General features: G+C 38.2%; 1 protein-coding gene across 6 annotated transcripts in view; it reads right to left on the bottom strand.

The window, feature by feature from the left end:
- LOC139745610 (kinesin light chain-like) overlaps nucleotides 1-15,725 on the bottom strand; it is an 83,138-nt gene that overhangs the window by 19,651 nt on the left and 47,762 nt on the right. For 2 of the 6 annotated variants that reach the window (XM_071656004.1, XM_071656005.1), the window contains exons 10-13: nucleotides 10,546-10,612; nucleotides 9,010-9,131; nucleotides 5,777-5,980; nucleotides 4,134-4,786 (exon numbers count right to left, since the gene is read on the bottom strand). In XM_071656004.1, coding sequence (XP_071512105.1) covers nucleotides 4,535-4,786; nucleotides 5,777-5,980; nucleotides 9,010-9,131; nucleotides 10,546-10,612 — 645 coding nt within the window. In that variant the 3' untranslated portion in view covers nucleotides 4,134-4,534. Of the gene's footprint in view, nucleotides 1-4,133; nucleotides 4,787-5,776; nucleotides 5,981-9,009; nucleotides 9,132-10,544; nucleotides 10,613-15,725 lie in introns of those variants that run through there. The other 4 variants (XM_071656009.1, XM_071656010.1, XM_071656008.1 and 1 more) reach the window with 3 other exon arrangements.

Raw genomic sequence — 15,725 nt, 5'->3', positions numbered from 1 at the left:
ATGTAATATGCCGATATGACATTTGTCCATGGAATGACTCTTGAAAATGCAGTCATGTCACACTGGTCTCTATAGAGGGACTCAAGAACCACATCATAAACATAATATCAGCATAATCAATGGATGGTATCCCTGGCAAAGAATGCACACTTATGTTGTAGATTACAACCAAATGAAAGAAACAAATCAATACAAACACAAATAGTGCAGACACAATACAATTTATTATACATGGATGTTAGGACAGAACAAACATTTGACATAAAGTGAGAGTTTTTTTGTTTTGCTCTATTTTTGTACTCACAAAGAAGCAATACAATCAGACACAGAAAACAACAGTTTCAATGAAATTCTGCTTCTGTTCTTAAATTATTGTACATGAATGAAAGTTCTTCACCATCCAAGATGGCATAAAAAAAGAACAATTTTGATAAATCAAAAACTGTGAAAATGTGACTTACAAAAGAAACTTTGCAAAGGCTATCTAAATCATCTCATTAGAAATCCGCTACACTACAATCAGTATCTTTTTGAAATAGCAAACTTCCTTTGGAAAGGGCTGCGAGTGCATTCTTTGTTTCAATTTTTGCTTTTGTTTTTTCCTATCAGAGAGATATAAATGAATGAGATAAGATTGACGAGGAGGCAGCAGCAAGATGCATCAAGTGTTCAGCAAGAAGAGTGGAAAGCTTGATAAATGCCAGACAGAACAGTGCACCATGCTTCAGTAGGCTTGCATGCACATGCATAGTAATATGTGGTCAATTCATTATCATATATGTAAAAAGGTCAAGGGATCACCTGCTGAAAAAAAACACACACACGTAAGAAGGGGGAAAATACAATGCTCAAAGCACCTATTACTCTTTAATGATCTTTTGCTTTGTCCAGTGAGATAGCTAAGATTGTTGGTAAACACCCAACCACATGCACTGCACCAGGAGAGAAGCATTTTCTACTTTCTAGCTGGGTGGTAAAGAGAAATATAACATCTTATCATTAGAAATGAATCAAACATCAAATGAAACAGTGTCTGAGGCACAGTATGTCAGACAAACTTGAAAACAAACAAACATGTGACATGGATACATGTGCTACAAGCAGAAGGTATTAAATAATATCAAAGCAGAGGTATACAATAAACATATTGAAATGCCAAGAATTTTAAATGTAAATTCTTGACAGTGAAACCAAGCATGCAATAAATAACTCCAAAGAATGGTACAAGGTCTTGCATATCATCCACAAATTTTTGATCAAGCAAGAGGGTTTGTTTTTTGTTTGTTTATTTTGCTTTGTTTTGTTTTTTTAATTCAAAGTCTCTTTTTTTTTTCTTTCTTTCTTTTAAAGTAGAAATACCCTGGATCAATCTTACTCCTAAGCACCTACCGGTATACTTTTATGTATTTTCTTCCCACCAGAGCAAATATCAAGGGAAATAGATGAAAATCTTCTGGTTTGTTTCCTATAAGACTCATAATGAAGCAAACTAAGCTCTCAATGCACGTACACAGCATTAGAATAGATTGATCCCTGACAGTAACCCAGCTTAATTCTCAATTTCTCATACAAAATTCGCTCAAAGCAACATGGTTATGGATGTGAAATGCAAGAGCTTGTACCTATAACAGCTGATTATGACTTAACAGAGTGCTTTAAAAAACACAACATTACAGTTTTAAAGGAAGCAAATGAAGAGAATGCTGTCGTTACCCCATACAGACAGAAACAAGAGTGAATATAGCAAAAACAACAGTGTTTGACCCAGTGAGGTAGTGAAAATATATCAACCAATGTGACCCATAGTTTTTCCCAGAGGAAATAAAAAAAGGACTGATATTTCAGCTGGGGTTTGGGTGTAAACCTTATGGGAGTGAAAGAAAAAGAAGCTTAGGAGAGAATAAGAAAAGTGGTTTACTTCAGGTGTTTCACAAAGCATTCTTGAAAGAGTCTTTGATCTATGTTTAAAAGATAAACTCCTTCATTCCTAGTATGCACAATTTGTTGCTTTTCCCCATAATTTTTCATTTCATAGACATGACTACCATTGTATGTTAATTTTTTGAAGTACATTTTCTTTGAATTGGTATCTTCAGCAATGCAATGCATATATACACTGTGAAATATTCACAGAAGTGGCCAAAATTTGGGACACAGAAATGTTTGTTTGGTTAACCTTGTTGCCTTTCTATAGGAATATGAACATCGTAGGCATGTACAATACGTTAATCACATGGTTTCACTTGGGGCTGCAAGTCAAATGCTTTGTGTAACGGTATCAAATACTAACTCTCAAACACTTTGGGTTAGGAGGCACACAACACTGTTAATACATATCACACATTTGTTATTCTACAATGCGTGCATATGTCACACATCTAGTATATATGTTGATATCTAATTTGTACTGATTTCACATGAAACAGCATGTGCCATCTTTGAAGTACTGTATAAGCTGCTATTTTCGCGAGGGTTTAGTTTTCGCGAAGTTCGCGAAATACTGTTGGACGGCAAATTTAACACCAGGCAAAAATGTCACCGATGAGCTGGTGTAATAGCGCACTTACGACAGCTTCGTGTCAATGCGCGAAAATGTCCATCACCTCCTCATTCGCAAAAATATCTGTATGCGAAAATAACAGCTTATACAGTAATGGTAGAGGTCAAGTGTGAAGTTAGTGGTACATCAAAGGATGTTGCATACACATCTTGCCATATTGAATCCGTTCTATAATTTGTGTCTTCGTCATGCAAGCAATCTAGTTCAAAATACAGTCGTGTGGCTCTGGACCTAGAACCCTTGATGAAAAATAGTGTTGTGTGATATCTCGTTGGCTGCTTTACACACAGAGACATGTTGACACTTGTATATCTCATCTGAAGATTTATTCCCCTAAGAGTCCGCCGTAACAATTGTATAATTTTGCGTCATTATGCCTCTTAAGAAGGTTTAATGACATATGCCCGTTTTCTTGTAACAGATATGGAAAGATTGTTAATGGGCCATAAAGAATGGATTGTAAATGATATCGACTGTTATAAAGTGAATAATTCAGCCCATTAGATGCACATGACAACCTTTATTAGAATGCAGTAGTCTGCTGTGCCAAAAAAACTAGGGAAAAAAAGAGTGTAAATTAGTATTATCAGATAATCCGCATAATAACTAATTTGTAAAAACAGTTATTTCACCCGTACAATCATGAGGTTGAAATAGTATGCCCCAGAAGACATAAAGTGAATTCCTTAAGAACGAATATTAGAAAAAGAAAACTACTAATATTCAGTTGTCCTCCTATCCCAACAAGTGGATTACTGTGCAATGGTAATGACTTCATTAATCAGCAGATCGAGTTATAATGATTAGTTGTGTTCTCATGATGTTGTCAGTTGTAATTCCCATAATGGCATCACGGAGATTGAAACAACAATTTTGAAACACTGTTTAACATATTTGTTTGCTTGTTCATTCATTTTCCATCCGAGAAGATGGCTGGATAGCCCATATTCAGCTACACTAAGCTGGTCTACCATGGGGTCTAGTTGGATGTGAGGCGGGACCACTTCACCGGGTTAAACACATGTACCTGAACTATATAAGGTTACATTTGCATAATATTTGGTCTATTCTGCATTTGTGTCGGCTTAAGGCAGCTCAAAGTATTACATACATTTTGTTTTGTTTTGTTTTGTTTTCTATTAGTCTATATAATGAAGCAGGATATGGTAAATAAATGTTGTCTACTCTACAATGCCGACTTTACACAAAGTCTGCAAAATCCACATCTTTGTCGTAAGTGTCTTGCCATGAACATTTATTGGTGTTAATTTCAAACCATCAGCCTCACTATACTACAAGCCTTTAATCTCAGCCAAATTCATTGCACACTACCATCTCTAATGAAAGATATAGGCAGACTCTAAATGCATAAAACACTTTCTTTTTCTGGGCTCTGCTATCTTGAATAGCACAAAAGTGTTCCATTCCTTTACCTTTCCCGGAAGAACATTATCGAAACCTTTCTGCAAAAGTAAATAATCATAAAAAAGTCAATAAAATCTGATTAATATGCAACTTCTATTTGATGGGGGGAAAAAAATCAATTAAAGTATATATAATATCGTGATGATCAGGAGTCTTTGCAAGAAACAACTTTTATCAGAAGATGAAAAATCTTTTGTGTTTAGCCTTAGTGTTTGGATTTATTATATAAACAATATTGGGTTGATATCAAGTGGTATATTAACTTCTGATCGACCCTGAGAATGTGGTCATATGAGTGTATCATGAAAGAACTTGAATAAAACAATGAATTCTGAGTCAATTCTAGTAGTGATATCAAGCCAACAAAAAGAAATAACCCCTCTCCTGAAAGCTGGAAATAAAAAGGAAAAAAGCTGCAAACGATCTGATGCGTGACAACAAAATATCAAAATAGGCACTGATGTACATAAATAAAATAAGTGAGAGATGATGGTTAGTTTGTGGCATTATATAAATCTTAATATTAGCTGTCATTCCCACAAAGATTGGCTACAGGTGGTGAATGGATGAATGTATATCATCTCCTTTGTTAGATTTTGATTTAAATAAAAGGCAGCTTGTCATGTTTGTGTACATGAAATGAATCGACAAGCTAAATGAGGGGTTAGTCTTTGTCAGGACAGATCTTTGGAGTGAATATGAGTCACATGATCTAACCTCGACGAGTACGTGAGGCGGGCTGCGTGGAATCTCTACATAGCCCTCTGGGATTGATCGGACCCGATCCTTCTGTTTCCGTTTCTATGGACACACACACATACACAGGATTGAGGGGAGTCAGGAGGGGTTTTTAACACATCATAATACTGGAAGAACCACAGGAGATACAATCATTCATATTCTTCATGTTCTATACAGTCCCTTTTCAGGCAGTATCTTGTTCTTGATCTTCCCACTGAGTTCGCCTCAATACTGAGCATATTGGAGCATGTACACTTGTTATTATCCATCCAATGTGTATCAAATATATTGTGCCTTTTACATTCACTGCATCATGTACCACACACCACCTAAAAATTCCAGGGAATGGTGGGGTTTCCTTCTGTACGTCTAGTCAAGTATGTGTTCATCAAGTTTTCAGTGTTTTGTGAGGGTGGTGTTACAAGAATCTCTTTAGGTTTAGACTTCACACGAAGCATGTGCAGTGCATAGACAGTGGCCTTGGGAACATCAACGCAGCGTTTAACACTGTCCTTCTCTTTAACATGACATGGAGGTTTAGAAAGCACATGCAAGAGATACTAGCTGACAATCAGAGAATTATCTTCAAAAAATCAACAGAAAGATGAGGAAGAAATCATAAACACTTCTTGCAAAATGGCATAGTTTAATAAACCAATGTCAAAAGGAATCATTGGTTACTAAAACTCAATGTAGCAACATCATTAATTTTCCTCAGAGAGAACCAAAACTTAGTGTCAACCGCAAAGTGTGATCTGAATGAACTGCATAAATCACACACAAGTGAACTGAGAAGAAGCAAAGAGTTGAGGGGTGGCTTGCAGGCAAAAATCACACAGGACTTGAGGAAAACACAGTGGGATCTTCAAAATTTGAAAGAGAAGTAGAAGAAAGGCACATATGTCACCCCATCCTCCACACTTAAATCTTTCAGAACCAAAAACCAGAAGGGGAAAAAAAAGTCATACAAGAACTGAAGGGGTGGACTTTTTAGAAGATTCAATCTGTATAAGCCGTGGTCAAACACTGTTGCATTTCTGCTATACTCACCCCTTTCCATGCCACGCCTATACTCACTTCCTCGCTACCGTCAGCCTTCTCATACGAGACACTTTCGGTACTGCCGTGGCGGGGCGTACCACTGCTGCGCCGGTGGTGCCGCTCCTTGGCCATGGCTTCGGACCGCGGCACGTCGGTTGACAGGTCCTGGCCTAGGATCTCACGTACTTTGGTCTCTCTCACCATGTCCAGGGCCTAGATAGTGGAGTACCGTGGGGGGGGGGGGGGCAAGGAAGGAAGAGCAAGAAAGGGGAGGACCGGAACATATAAAGCAAAATGAGATGGACAGAAAAAAAACCAGCTATCGCAGAAAGTGATCAAAGAAGAAATGCTTGCCTCTAAGAGAGCTATCGTGGAAGCAGCTGCGACAAACAGTTTGAGAGAAAGACAGAGAGTGTTGTGCTGAGCTGGCACCCTTAGGACCAAGGATTGCTTGAGAAAGGGGTCTGTTGTGACCCTTAAGCTCTCCTAATGTTATCCATTTTGCATTTACATGCTCTTTTTTGAAAAACCATTCACCCAAATATTCACTGTAATTTCTGCTAAGGTATATCCTGATGGGATCCCTCATACCAAACATGACGTCAACAAACAAGAACAATACAAAAACACTGATACACAATATGAGAATGAGATACAAGGGTAGCAACATATAACTCTACACCTTCCATGACCTATGCCAACAATCCCTAAATTCTTTAACAAGTTTTATGAATCATATGAGACACAACTCTAGGCACTACCAACAGACTAATCAGAGTTCCTTTTCTCTTAAATTCTTAGCAGACAGTGTATCAAAGCTTTCAGATTCCCTTGGGCTTGCACTGGCAAACTTAATGAAGTTATTTCAATTTTTCCCTGTCTAGTACCCTAGCGGTAATAAGACACTGCCTTCCAAAACCACTTCATGGAACCCATCTTACTAATGCCTTTCTTTGGAAGACTTTACTTGTAACATTGATGTACATTTTGCATCCTAGACTGTTTCAGCAACTACCATCTAAATTACAATAGTACAGGTATGCTTTCATGCACTCTCTTTGACAGATTTTCAAACTGGACAGCATGATCTACAAATGTTAATCAGAGCATACAAATGTCTTATGACAACTTTGTCACACAGCACTGATTACAATGTTTCTTATCACTTTTCTGAGATGTTGTAAAATATGAATGTGTCTTCCTCTGAATGTTATTATTTTTCTTTCCACCACATTACTGGATAACAAAACAGAATGAAACGACCAACTGAACGCACAAAAACATGTACAGACATTGAGCTACCCACAGACTGACAGTAATCACGGTAGTAAAAGTAAAGGTGAACGGGCATGTACCACACCATCTTCTACATCATAGACTTGTTGTGAAGATGTTGTGAAGATTTGCAATCAAAGCCACCTGTAACAATAACAGCAACTACCACTGCAACATGCAGATATCCTGGGGTGTGATTGGCTGTTGCTATGGTGGCTGTTTTCATGACATGAACCTATCAAAGGTGTTCTGCAACTGAGCCCATAAATGTTAAAGCATGTGCCATCAGAGGTGCTACACTGATGCCACAACGTGGCTGCAACATCGACCAAGACAGAGAGAGAGAGCATTTCAGTGACAACTAGGAATGACATGAGCTGGTTTGAATGTGATGTGACGTATTGTATGGAAAATCAGCAGCCATTTATGCAGACTGGAACCAAGATCTCCCAGCATGGGTTGAACCAGACTGTGCCAGATGATAAGCTAAGATCACATACCAATCTCTCTGTCACACTTCACAGCTGTATGACATTTTAATGTTAGGACACATACTGCAGTTAAAAACCACTCAGAGCGGGCATATGTTGTTGATGTTACCATCGACTTACACAGACAAGAAATGAAAGCACACTGATTTTGAACCCAATTCACTATCCCACCTTTAAGGTAAGAAGTAGGAGACACACAATACCAGTATGATTTAAATTGCAGTCTATCCCTCAATAACATTCAACAATATACTCAATGAAATGGATGCAAGGTGGATAACACTGTTTTATTTTGTTTGCTTGTATGTTTGTTTTTACAGTTGCATGTTGCTTGCTATGTTCACAGGACTGAATGAAAGTATTGCAAAACAGCACAGTGCAGTGATGTACAATGCTCTTCATTCGATTGATGCATGGGCAAGCTAATACAGACATATTCCATGTCTAAATACTAAGCACATTCCAGCAGAGTACACATCTTTGCTGGAGAATAAGGAAATTAACAAGAGACCCGCGGGTCTAGCGCTCACCTGAGTATCGCAAGTTCACCTTTCACGCAGTCACTAATCTAAATTATTCACAGCTCTACCAAAATTTGACGAGGCATTCTCAAGTGGAAGATGAAAATGTACAATAAGGGCCCAATTTTTTCAAGATTCCTTAATTTGGGGGAATTGGGGCCCCCTGGGGCCCTCTGGGTGGGGCATGGTGCCCAGTTTGATAAATTGAGATCCTGACCACCTAGGGATGCTACCTGCCAAGTTTGACAAAAATCCATCATGAGGTTTTCAGGAAGAAGATGAAAATGTACAATTCAGGCCCCCATTTGGACCCTTCCAACCACCCCCCCCCCCCCCCCACCCCCAAGAGGGGCACCCCTGGATCTCCTATGAACAAACTTGAAACTACAGTCATTAATGTACTCACTCATAGTATTATCTCAGCTCTATAACTTCTGATTCTAGAGAAGATTTTTAAAGATTCCTTCATTTGGGGGGTTTGTGCCCCCTGGGGGCCCCCTGGGCGGGGCATGGTGCCTATTTTAACAAATTGAGATCCTAACCCCCTAGGGATGCTACCTGCCAAGTTTGGTGAAAATGGGTCATGGGGTTCTCAAGAAGAAGATAAAAATGTACAATTTAGGCCCCATTAGGACCCCTCCTAATCACTGAAAAGTGATCACTTTGCATTTTAGGCAAAGACTCACACTGGAGGAAAAAAAAAAAGTTCACAAAACATATAATCATGTGAAACACCTTTAACAATGACTGTGAATATCAAAACTTGATCCTTCTTGCAAGTTTATACAAAGTGGAAAAGATTTGACTGCGCAAAAAAATGACCAAACATGACACAGTTTACAATTCCAAATCATACCGTGCCCATGTGCTGTGACAAAAAAAAACATTCTTTCATGATATAAAAAGTGTTTTCCGACCCTCACAGAGACAAAGAATGCCACCATTCCATACTTACATTCCTTCTTGACTTTGCAGCACACTCTTCGAGGATCTCGGCCGCCTCGTACTTGCCCTGTCTCCTGTAGAGCGCCCCCAGGTTCTTAAGGGTTGTCGTCACCGTCGGACTGCTTTGGGATCGGTAAGCGCAAAGAGTAACAAAAACTCCTGTCAGTATTGGAGGAGTTAATAAACCCACAGGAGCCCATGTTACACTCCAAGAGGTTAACTCTGACAACCCACATGCTTGCCAATGATACACAGATAGTGAGGTACACTGTATAATGATGGGAGTGTGAAAAGAGTGCTAAAAGAAATGTAGTTCTGTATGTGCCAGATGGATGTTTTGGGTGTTCTTTATTGATTACATATTCTCTAAAGGTACAATCACTACTAATATGATATTCTCTAGATATATGTGTTCCGATAAATGAGTGCATGCATTTCATCAGTCATATAATTATGTTGGAAAGAAACAGATGGCCAGGAGACTATACATACGCACACGCGCACAGACACACATACATACACACACACACACACACACACATATATATAAATATATACAAGGGTGACATTTTATCAAATGCAACTTGTGCTATAAACATTGAACTAGCTAAAATTAATCTTCATTAGTAAATATGTGAAGACATGAATGATGTGTATAATATGTAAATGAGATAAAGAGATGAGAATATTTGTGATTAATTAATGACAATGGTTAACCATTTCAGTTTTTGTCTGATTATACAATTTAGCAAGAACAACTCAATAAGGGTATTCATTTATAAATCACTAAGATAATCTACATTTTGTTCTTGCCTAAAATAGATGTAGAAAACCCCTACAAAAAATCTGAAGACAACTAATCTGATGCCTGTCAATAGCTTAAGTGATTCTTTCTTTGAGATTTTGGAATAAGATGTTGTTAACTTTATCACACGCATTCCAAAAGGTATTTATCAAGGGTAATCAGAATGCCTATGAGACAAAGCCATGTTCAACTTCACCTGAGTCAAAGATTGGATTAAAAGCACTTCTAGGAGGATTCAGAAAAAAGTCCTCACAATCTACATGCCTCTATCACCTCAATATCAGAACAATTTATTCCCTTTTCTATCATCTTTAACACAAAGCACGACAAATCATTACTTGAATTCCACAAATCTAATTTACAACATATGAAATTATCTTTTTAACTTTCAAGTTCAAACCACAAAATTTCACTGCAGAGTTTAAAATCAGAAAATCCTCTCTTTGTATAATCAAGGTTGCTTGTTGTTTCTCTATATCTTTGTCGGTTCTCTATTGTGTTTAATCAGCAGGAGGCAGTACTAAACCTGATTTACAATTGGTCTGTTATTGGAAGTATATTGAGTCCTCTAATACAAAAAGTAAATGAAAAAAACAAAAAACACACCTGAAATGTGGAAAAGGATACTGTTCTATTCTTTTCTTCTTACACAATCTTGTTATCCTGCTTGTTATGCTTTCTCAATACATCCCTACCCTATGTTACCGCTGGTTTCCATGGCAACAAATTTCAATGCTTACCTGTCAACCTTTGCCGCCTTGTGCCAACCACCGTAGTCACCGTACGGAGCATTATCCTTGAACTTCCCCTGCAGGTGACGAAAAGAAAACGAAGAAGAATAAACACGTCACCTTTACAGTCTACGAGTTGGATGACCATGTAAAGGCTAGGAAGCCCTCAAGAGTGACGAAAATTACAGCACAGAGAGGTGATGAGCAGAGACAGGTAGAGGATGTGGAATGTAGTATTGTTGTTTGGGAGAGACAAGTGGGCACTATATCTCTCACCTGTCAGGATAATGGAAGTTGAAGTGTGTGGCCAGCACTCTAATCCTGCTGGTTATGGGGAATACTTATAGGAGATGTACTTCAAGTCCCTGGGTGAGGTGATTAAACTAACACCTAGTTCCTATCCTCTGCATTACCCTTGCACAAGATATTGTCATCAGGTGAGAACAAGAAGGGCACTGTCACGTTCCACGATAAGAGCATAAATACAAACGAAAAAAAAAGAATTCAAATTTCATGAAATAAAAAGTTTATTCAATCAAAGGAGGTAGATTTATTATTAAGCATTGTTCCAATCACAGGGTAAAATAGCGATCTTGTGGTTTTAATTTTCAACATTTTACTTAAAATGATAATTCAAAATTGGCACCATAAAGTAGATGAGATCAAACTCTACAACATGATAAAAGCCCTTCTGGTTCTCAGCCGACATTGTAGTCTTAGGGTAATTTGGGGCGGGTTACATCTTATTATGTGCTACCACAGAAAACAAGTGAACAGATATGAACTTGTTATTACTACAAGTTGAATGCTTGATTTTATCATCCATAATATGTGCATGACGTTTCACATGCACATTTACCGCTTGCCTCCAACAAATGTTAGCTCCCATAGATTTCATACATGCCACACTCACAGACAGCAAGCAGTGGGTTAGACCTGACCACCACCAAATACCCAAGTTTCATTATTATATTAGTAATACATGTCTCATGATAATAATGTTTTGCTTTCAGTGCTAAGAATAGATAGCCCCTTGTTTGGAATTCACCTTTGAAAATGGTAAGGTTAAAAACTGAGCGTAGCACTTTAAATCACACATTAAAAGTGAAAAAAAAAAGATGACTTAATCTTGTATTTTGTAGTAGAGTGTTCTAATCAATTATGAGAATTGCAGTATCGTTACATTACAGGCACAAGAACTACTCACTCCTTTGGTAACTATAATCTCCATAGGAGAAGCAGTTCAGGCTATATTTATCATTATTTAAAGTTTTTTATTTTTCCTAAATTCAAGATTCAATGCCTTATACCAGGTAGACATGAATGAAATGTTGGTGATGGTAAAGCCCAAAAAGAATATGACATCAATAGTAATTATTCTAATCCTGCCACTTAGATAAGAACACATTGTACGGAACCAAGCTACGTAGGAAAACACATAAATCCTCTCCAAAAATGGCCAAGGTAGAATGCGAATCGCTCACATCAAAATGAATCAGGGTCTGAAAATTATATAACACCAGACTACCTCTCCAAGGCCATGCTTTCATGGTGTATGTGTGTGTGCATGGAGGGGGGCAAAAAGACATGGACCTGGAAATATTGCAGCCTTCAGCATTATTGACATTACTGATTTCTCCAACAGCTTGTTTCTACAACTGCACATGCAGTAAAGCAACCCATGAAGTGGTCAAGTTAAGGAGAAGGAAGGTAAACAGAGACTAAACCACTCCTTTGCACACACACACACACCCTCGCAGCCGGCACACGCACATATCATTAGAGACACACTGCATTTTCAACAAAAATCTTGCGAACATTTCTGCCATGTATATCCATAGTCTTCATAACAAGCCACTGTCGTGATAAGGTTGGACTCTTCTTTTCCAATAATTCTCATGTTTGTCCATTCCTCCTACCAACAAGAAATTTGATCATGTATGACCAACAAAAGACCACAATTATTTTCACAAGTTGCGTTGAAATTGTCAGCATGACCCAGCATCTCTGTTGATCAGATTATACCATTTGAGTACTATGTTACCATGGTAACATCCCGAGAGAAGAGAGTAGGATATACTTTCCAAAAGCAGCAAAGAGGCCTCGTGAGAGGATTGTCGATTGCGATCAGGACATATTATATTATATTGACACAGGGACTTGCAAGCACACACACAGACACACACACACACAGACACACACACACACACACATACACACACACACGAAGAAACAACCTAATCAGGGGCAAGCATGGTACAGAGTTTAACACCCTTCAAAATAGGAAGCAATAAACTTGCAAATATGTGGATGGATCAGGTAGGTCAGTCCATTGTCCATGACCTCTATAAAATAACTTTGTTCTACGTAGAGGACCCAATGCAAAACAGAAGCTTGAACTATTGGCAATTTCTACCCCTATACAATCAAGGGCAATATTCTGTTTCAATGTTCACCGTATGGACAAATATCCACTTTTGTTGGGACAATTTGTATTTGGCTTTTCTTTCTCTCTTCTCCGAGTATATTTGACACCAGTTCTGAAGAAATGTGGAGTATCTTCTTCATTCACATTACATTTAAATACTGAATATGTCAAATAAATGAAGTAAGTATATCATTTCATGAATTGAGACTTATGCAACAATTTGGGAGTGGTTGAATTCCAATCAAGAAAATATGTGGTAAAATGAGAATGAAGCACCATTCCTTTTTTAGAAGAATTAGTGATTTTCCACCACCATGGAGACCATAAATTTAGGCATTTGTGTCACAGGAGGCAATATTTTTGCACATAATTAATTTTGTGAATAATCTTCGTGAAGGCCTATATATAGTAAGAGACATGTATGCAGTCTGAAATTTTCGCGAATTGGAGCCGACAGCCTTTTTCACGGCATAAAATTTTTGAGAGTTGCCTCTAACATTTAATGCATATAGTGTAGATCAGAACTTTCACATGCATTTTAATTTTGCAAATCTTGGCTCTCGCAAAATTTGCGAAATTAAAATGCACGCAAACATTCCTTGTTAGTGTGATAATCGCTTCCCAAACCTATGGTGCAGAGGAAGTCTAGTAAAGAAGATGTGCAATATTCCACCACTGCTTCTGCAGTATCTTCAGAGAGAGCTAATCATATTAATGACTATTGGGAATAACAGCTGTTGTGTAACTCCAGACGGGGGAAGAAACGGGGGGAAAGGGGGCTGCTGGGAGAAAAAAACATTAACCCTATCAGCCCCATAACTTCACAATACTACCACTAAGGATACATTCAGGCGTAGTAGTTGAGTGTAGATGCCAGTATTAAGAATCAGAGATGAACTATGCATAGAATGTACAATCTGATGGAGGCTTTTATCAGCTTTCACACATGAACGTGACAATGTTCACAGGCACGGAAGCGGGATACTAGGCTGAATGTAAACACAAGGTCATGTTCAGAGCCAGTCAGACATGATAATAAACTTCTCTCTGCTAATTAATGGCTGACCTTCATGTCATCAGAGATTTTACATGCCAGAATGTTGTATCTACCGTCTATAAATGAATTCAGTTTGTTTGATGCTTGAAGACAAACATGGACATGGGGATGTCTGAACTGATAAACGTTGTAAAATATTGACATTGTGAACTGTATTTGATTGTGAACGTCAACACCACCTCAGTATTTCCGGAGTGATGCATGTGCTGCACATAATGACAAGTTGCACAGGTGCGAGATCTCTTTGTCAGTCTATATTACTCCTGCTTAATAGCCTACTATCCTCTTTTGACTGGCATAATGTCCCTGTATTTACATATATTCCTAAATTTACAGTATATTCTTTGTCAGGTTTGCAAGTATCACACACATTTTGCTATGAACATACTTTATAAAGATGAATAACATATTTGTTGTTGTTGTTGAATAGATCAATGTCTGAAGTGCTGTCATAATTCAGTAATAAACAAATTTCTTGAATACTGCGTACCCTGCATTTTGCAGCAGTTTTAACAACAGATTGATGTGGCATCTGGTTAGAAAATGAACGTAATATCCTTCAAACCGATAATATTTATATCTTTTTGCACTGGATCTGTAAATGAACACTCTTGAAAATGCTTTAGGCTGCGTTCACATAGAAGTATTCGGTATTCGGTATTCGGTATTCGGTGTTCGGTATTCGCTATTCGAGCACCGAATACACCATCACCCGCACCGTCAACTCACCATCCCATGCAGTGAGGATTTCTTCCTCCTACATCCCAGCAAATCTTATTAACAATTTCTAAACTGCATCAGAATGTCAGTCTACATGCTTATTTTTGCTAAAGGGCAAATCCAGACCAAAAGTGTCATTATTTCATAAACGAGAGATGGTATACGCTGCAAGAAAATCGAACAAGTTCGATTCCCACTTTGCTATACTTTTCGCAGCTATTTGGTACTTTCGAATAGTGCCCTCCTATGTGAACCGGTGTGAGGAAATCCTATCGTTCGATTCAAGCTTTTCGCGTGCCCTCGAAAAACGAGCCCGAATACCCGAATAGTATACTTCTATGTGAACGCAGCCTTACAAGCTCTGACTTGCAGGTATATTGTGCATACAGTATGGTTCCCAAGTTTTACACGTCCCTACAGTATAGCTCAAGCAAATGATTGTACATGGTCGTTGTAGTAGAATGGCTTAAAGACGCTGTTCAAGTTCAAGTTCAACTCTGTGTTCTACCTGCTGTTTTTCACTGTGTGTTAAAAGATGCCCTATTAATTTCATTCTCATTCAAGCACAGCCCATATTTCACTCATATTTTATCAGATTAAGCCACGTGTCACAGTCAGTGTGGATTAACGAGGCACTTTGCGACTGCTGAGTGTAAGACTAGCTGTAGTATCAGGCAGGAGCTTTGATAATTGCAGCCACCATAGCAACAGCCAGATCCCTTGCAGGCTGAACAACCGTTGCTATAGTTGCAATAACAATGTGCAATCATTATACTATGTCTGTAATGACATAAAGCACAAAAAATTATCTCTTTTCCACAATATTCTTAGAACATCACAGAATACCTAGTCAGCAGTACCTTTTGGGTGAGCCTAGCCTTTAGCAGTGTAGAATTGGCCAAGACTAATGCAATTTTTCAGCTAAAGCACAAATTGAACCTTGTTCCTTTACAGAGTCCGTTCTTTTATGGACCACTGACCTGGA

Source organism: Diadema antillarum, unplaced genomic scaffold (genome assembly GCF_040938485.1).
Source record: "Diadema antillarum isolate AM-2024a unplaced genomic scaffold, OU_Dant_1.0 seq00001279_RagTag, whole genome shotgun sequence".
NCBI classification, from domain to species: domain Eukaryota; kingdom Metazoa; phylum Echinodermata; class Echinoidea; order Diadematoida; family Diadematidae; genus Diadema; species Diadema antillarum.
Note: the sequence above shows the minus strand (reverse complement) of the source record. Positions and strands in the feature narration are given on the sequence as shown.